Genomic DNA, 5,954 nt, shown 5'->3' with positions numbered 1-5,954 from the left:
TAAAACTGACTGAAAACACTTTACGGAGCGAAGGAAAAAGCAACCGTTCGAGAGCGCGGTCAAAAAAAAAGACTGAGCTCTGCTCTCGACTATGCATCCTTTTTATAGTCTCTTATACTCATGCAGTTTACCCAGTTTGTCAGGATACCACATCCTCCGCTTGCACAAAAAGCTGTCACAATGCATTCAGGTATCTTTTAATCTATATCTAGCGAGTATTCTCTGGATTCAGTCTGTTTTTCATTATTCTTGATTTTCTAGTTTTCTCATTTGTGGGGTTTTCATACATGTATTAACCGAGCTATGCGCCTCAATGATATGCAAAACTAGAGTTACCATATTCTGCAACGCCAAAAAGAGTACATTGAGAAATATTTTCAAAATTGTAAAGACAAACACCATTTATTGAAAACTATTATGTTTTAGGTCATTCAAATAGCGCCAAATTGTTGCATGCAAGATATGTGACTAAATTGACAAATGCTCAGTATTTTAAGTTGGATTATTCAATGTTTTTGATTTTATTCTGCGATAGCACACCAAAGTTGATAAAAAAAACTGCGCTTTTGAAAGAGTTTTTTTTAGAGACGTATTTTTTCACTCTTCAAAAACATTATAGCTGATTCGTTCGCTTTTGATTTGTGCACTATGCTTTTAAGTAATTTGTTGTTATGCATATTTATAACTGTTTAGGATTTTATTGCATACTCAAAGGCGCTAATTTTGAACGAGAAATCCAGATAGAACTCGTTATCCCTTCCATAGTAAGCCATCCTTTGAAACATTTAAAAAAAGAAGCAAAACTGAAGTGTTGTTCCTCTCCCATTCCTCTCCCAAGCATTTGTTTTGCACTTTTTCTTCCATAGAACATTGTGTTCGAACAAAATGACAATCTTCTCTTGTTGAACTTTCAAGATTTTGATTGAAAATCGTTTAAAACACAGCAATTGGATAAGGTGCAACACGATAACGTTCCCAATAAAAATTATCCTTAAGTTAGGCAATCAAAACCATGCGCACACATAAAACATCGCAAAACCGGGCGTGACCGTGCGATGTTTAATCCCCTCGAGGGGCGGTTGCATTTCGAACATCTGTCACTGTCACAATTTCAGTTCAGTGGCCGACGATCGCAGCAAACGGTCGTTTGTTTTCCCCATCATCGACGGCAACACAAAATTGTGCTTGAGTAAATTTTCCCGAACGCTTGGTTCGATTTTCCTAGGTTTTTTCTTTCGGAAAACCCCCTTTTTTTAGTGCTTAGTGGTGCTGGTGCCGGTAGTAGTTCGATCGGTGTAAAACGGGGCGACTAATGTTTTTGTTTTGGGCGGAGTGATTTGAGTGAACTTCCAAATTTGTTTTGTGGATCGCGGCGCGCCGTTGGGTGAGATTTTCGAAATGACGCCAGTTGCTGTAATGGAATCACCCTTGCGAAGGTCCGATGCCTCCCGACTTTTCCGGACCCCAAGGACACCGGCTACCGAGGTGGGTTTGTGTGGTTTGTGGATAAATACTGAAAAACTAGTTTCAGAGGACAAAAAGGGTCCTGCGGCTGGGGTATCGATTTGAATGGGATTCTCATTCGCTTTCCATATCGACGCAATTCTAATTGGTTCTTATTTTGGTCTCCCTTTTTCGCGCGACCTTTCTCGATCGAATGCTGGCTTTAGGAGGTGAATGACGATGAGGCGGAACGAAGAATTCGGCGGTCTGCGGCCAGTTTGGACGAAAGCACCGTTGCCGGAGGCAATACTGTCGAAGATAATGAAAACATCAAAATGTGCCTTCAACTGTACTCAGATAACGTAAGCAAGGATATTGGGTGATTGGGGGAGTATTTTAAGAAGTCTAATCAAACCTTTCTTCGCTCTAAACAGAAATTGAGTAAGGACAATGCCTGGTCGGTGACGATTATTGACACCTTCGCCAAGCTGATGTCCCGGCACTCGAATACGATGCAGAATTTCCAGGTTGCTGGCTCGACCTTGGAGGCTTCCACCAAGGTCTACGGGCTGCGGGTTGATTCCGTTCACACCGATGTGATGCGGATGTGCTCCGAGCTGACCCGGCAGTGTGAGTATCGGGTTTCATTTTCTCTGTGTTGGGTGGGTTGTCCATTCTTACAAAAATTTACGAAGGATTTAACATTTAAATGCGGGAATTTTCTTAAATGGTTATAGCAATAGCTAATGTAGGTAGTTAGATTCGGTAAAAAATCGTAAAGAAATTGTTTATTTATTTCAATTGGTACGATTTTACGTTTTCCAACAAAAAACACTAAAGTAAAGAACAGTTTAGCTTTATTTTAAAATAATTTAAAAACCAATAAATTGGAATAAATTGCACGAAAGCTTGTATGCCACAAAATTGTATACTGTATTGTTGCGCAAAATCTATAGGTCGAGTAATTTTCTATCGAAAAAATCAATGAAATCAAGAATATAATAAGTGATGAAACTCCCATCTTTCAGTTTTTAAGTGCCGGGATTATTATTCCTAACTGTGGAGTAGTAAGAGGGGGTTTTTGCTCTTGTTATCTTTCGGAAATTTGATATTTTTTGTGAAATTTCCATAAAACACTTCAAACTTTAAAAAAATTTTAGCGAAAAAACATTCGAAAAAAAACATACTTATGATTTAACTTACTCTAATTCGCTCTCGAGTGTTAATTTGACACTAGGATTGGAAGTTTGGTGGCTTATAACTCTATTCAGGCTCTTTAAAAAATCTTCAAGTACCCCCAATGAATTCATGATATCTCACTCTTTGCATTAATACTTATTATGTACGCTTCTTGGAAGTTCAGACAAAAAAAACTTCCATTTGGATCACTATACCTATCTTTCTCGTTTCTTAACCGATATGTACAAAATTTACAGTTTTCGAGATTTCGTAAAGTGATAAATTTTGGCATCATTACATTATTGCCTAGATGACTAAATGATGACTAAGCTACGTGAACTTTCCAATCCACTTTCAGAAATTTCTCCTAAGACTGGAAAAATTTTGTTGGTTGATTGTTTGAAAAGTATACATTTATACATTTTTTTGCTCCTGAAACAAATTACAAGCCCTCAAATTTTCAAGGGTCATATTGACAGTTTAGAATAGTGGTTTTCAAAGTGATCCCAACCGCCCCCTGGGGGGCGTTGATAGTCTGCAATGGGGCGGTAGAGGGGGCGATGAGCGAAAAAGTGCGAAAACCATTGGTTTAGAACGAATGATGGTTAATGATGAGCCTTTAAACGTAAAGGTAATTCAGGTCAGCTTGTTTTAAGCATAGAATACAGTAAAATCTATATTCTGCAGTTAAATTTTCGGCAAATCCATAACAGCATCAAAATTTTTTTTCACCACCCCACAGCTGCCCGGGCAATGGACAACAACCGGGAAGCGGAAGAAGACGACGGTGACGATGGGGCCAACAAAGAGAATGACGCCAGTATAGCAGGGGGCAGCGGGGAGGGGGCAGGCACACAAGATCAACCGAAACCGAAGAAGAAACGTGCCAAAAAGCAGGTTAGCACGGTTACAAAAAATAAGGAAAGCATAAACGCCACCCTCGATACCAATCCTTTCACGGATCCATTTTTCGCAAAACTGAATTCCGTTGTCGGCGACGTGAACAGCTCGAGTCGGTTGATGCAAAATTTGATACCGACCGAAAACGGCGAACTGAAGCTGCGGATGGATTATGCCTTCTGGGATGCCTCAGATTCCTTGGAGTTGGACTTGGACGTAGAGGAAGATTACGAAGACTGTTCAGCACTCACCACGATTACCTTATATAGTGTAACGCGAGCAAACAAGTTGCATCAAACACGAGAAGGGTACGTGATAACGGATGCACCTGCGGAAGAGGAAGACAATGACGAAGACCAGCTCAAAGATACCCAGGATCCGCAGATTCGAGATGCAGATATGCCCCTGGATCGGTCGGCTCTGGATGTTCGATTCGATATGGACGCAGATGTTGAACCGATTCCAGTTGGGGACGCTTACATCATCGATTATGCCTCGACTGATGCCCTGGGAGGCCCAGATAATGACGATGATTTCAATGAGGACGATCAGCTCGCGTTACAAAATTGCAGAGGTCTCAAGCGAAAAACCGTTGTCATCGAAGATATGCGTCCGATAGATTCTTCTTCGGCTAATTTGGAATATTCTTACCGAGCGCTGGACACCATCTCGCAGTTTTGGGCTGGTCCTTCCCATTGGAAGTTCAAGAGGTCAAGGAATCTGCGAGGTTTATCGTTAGCCCTCAGTACGGTTTCCGGCAGTGATGCAAAAGCATCGAAGCCCAAAGATAAAATAACGAAAAAGAAAAAACGCTTTGAAGGGGACACCCTGGACGACATTATAAGCGTGGGTGAGGAGTTTTTCCCGCCGTACAGTCAAACTCGTCCCGTTAAAAACATAACTCATTTGAAGAGTTTGATCTGTCGAAAGTGGGATGCTAAAAAACTGAAGTTACCCACAGATTTTCATTTAGAACGGAACAGATTTGATGTGAACCAGTTTAGCCGGGGTTTGAAAGTAAAAGACGTGGACGCTGCTCCAGAGCCAGATGTTCCAGCGGATGACTACGATTACGACAATCCAGTTGATCCAAACTATTGCAGTCGAGTAGGGGTAAGTTGGCTGCAAACTTGAATAAGCTTTTCATACAACTTAATAACAATTTTGGCATTTCATTACAGAACGAAATCGCCGACAGTGTTGCGGATGATGCTGGAACCCTTGGCGGTGGAGATGATCATCATCATTTTGACGACATCAGTCGAGACGGTGACGGACCTTCTGGCGCTCCTACCCTCAACACCAGTGCAGATTTTATACCTACAGAATTCCAAGGTGCCCCAGATAAGGTGAGCAGTAACAAATCTCTCCCCAAGACTTGTCTGTTTCTAATATAGTTTTCTTTCAAATTAGGTGGCAAAAATTCACATAGCGTACGCAAAAACGGCTAAAGTGGTAGACATGAAACAGCTCAAAACCTGCTGTTGGAGGCTAATCACTGAACAGCACACAGCAAACGCGGACCCGAACGTATCCGGCAGTAGTACAACCGAACCAAGTGAAGGCAAGGCCAAATTCTCCACCATCTATCGGGAATTGCCGAACATTCTCACCAAAACGATGAGTGAAAACATTTCCAAATCGCTAGCATTCTACTCGGTTCTGCATCTTACGAACGAACGATCCCTGAGGTTGGTGCGGCAAGATGATCTGAAAGATTTTACGATTCTACCCCCAGCGTAACGCAAGAATGCGGTGCTGTTTTAGTTGATAGATTCGAATAGTGCAAAGTAGTTTATCCCAATGCGAACGTCTACTTTTATTAATTTACCTTTCATATACGCAAATACGTCATTCAACCGGCGACTCCGAAATAACAAGAATAAATTATAGAAACTTTCCACCACGAGCGGTATTTCCTTCTTTTTTTTAGAAAGGCAATATTCTCGGAACATACCTTGCTTTCCTATCACAGCTTAGAATATTGTCTCATATGTTGAAAATAGTTTTAAGAAAGAATTTTTTCAACGAATGCATTTCCATGAGGACCAATCGCTATGCGAAACACGTTGAAAGTTACGGATTCTATAGCATTTTAAAACAAGGAACGAGTGTAAAATATAGTTTGTTAATATAGCTGAGGATTCCTGATAAGCTTTCGCTTTATTTTATAGAACCAAAAGAACAAAAATTATATTTCTACGTAATAGCTAAAAATTTATTTTTCAGAAAAGGAGGTCCTTAGAGAATCACTCTTAATTGTGGTAGTTAAAAGGATTAAGAATGCACATGCAAAAACTTCGACAATGTTTCGAGCTTTACCCTGTATTTAATACTTTTTTTCAAATGTATTTAGGAATAGCTGATTATTTTTACAATTTGTTTGTTGCTTTCTAAATACCCGGATCGTCCGTGCCCAAGATATCAGAGTA

The 5,954-nt window shown here is 40.5% G+C and overlaps 1 protein-coding gene across 1 annotated transcript; it reads left to right on the top strand.

Annotated features, from left to right (window-relative positions):
* The first annotated feature begins 1,110 nt into the window (after positions 1 to 1,110).
* LOC129748714 (condensin complex subunit 2) lies at positions 1,111 to 5,676 on the top strand. The gene is made up of 6 exons (XM_055743406.1): positions 1,111 to 1,485; positions 1,671 to 1,805; positions 1,878 to 2,073; positions 3,365 to 4,635; positions 4,704 to 4,871; positions 4,936 to 5,676. The coding sequence occupies exons 1-6, from the start codon at positions 1,399 to 1,401 to the stop codon at positions 5,263 to 5,265; spliced, it is 2,187 nt and encodes a 728-aa protein (XP_055599381.1). The 5' UTR covers positions 1,111 to 1,398; the 3' UTR covers positions 5,266 to 5,676.
* The last annotated feature ends 278 nt before the right edge of the window (positions 5,677 to 5,954 follow it).

This window comes from Uranotaenia lowii, chromosome 2 (assembly GCF_029784155.1).
Source record: "Uranotaenia lowii strain MFRU-FL chromosome 2, ASM2978415v1, whole genome shotgun sequence".
NCBI classification, from domain to species: domain Eukaryota; kingdom Metazoa; phylum Arthropoda; class Insecta; order Diptera; family Culicidae; genus Uranotaenia; species Uranotaenia lowii.
This window is presented reverse-complemented; position numbering and strand designations above follow the sequence as displayed.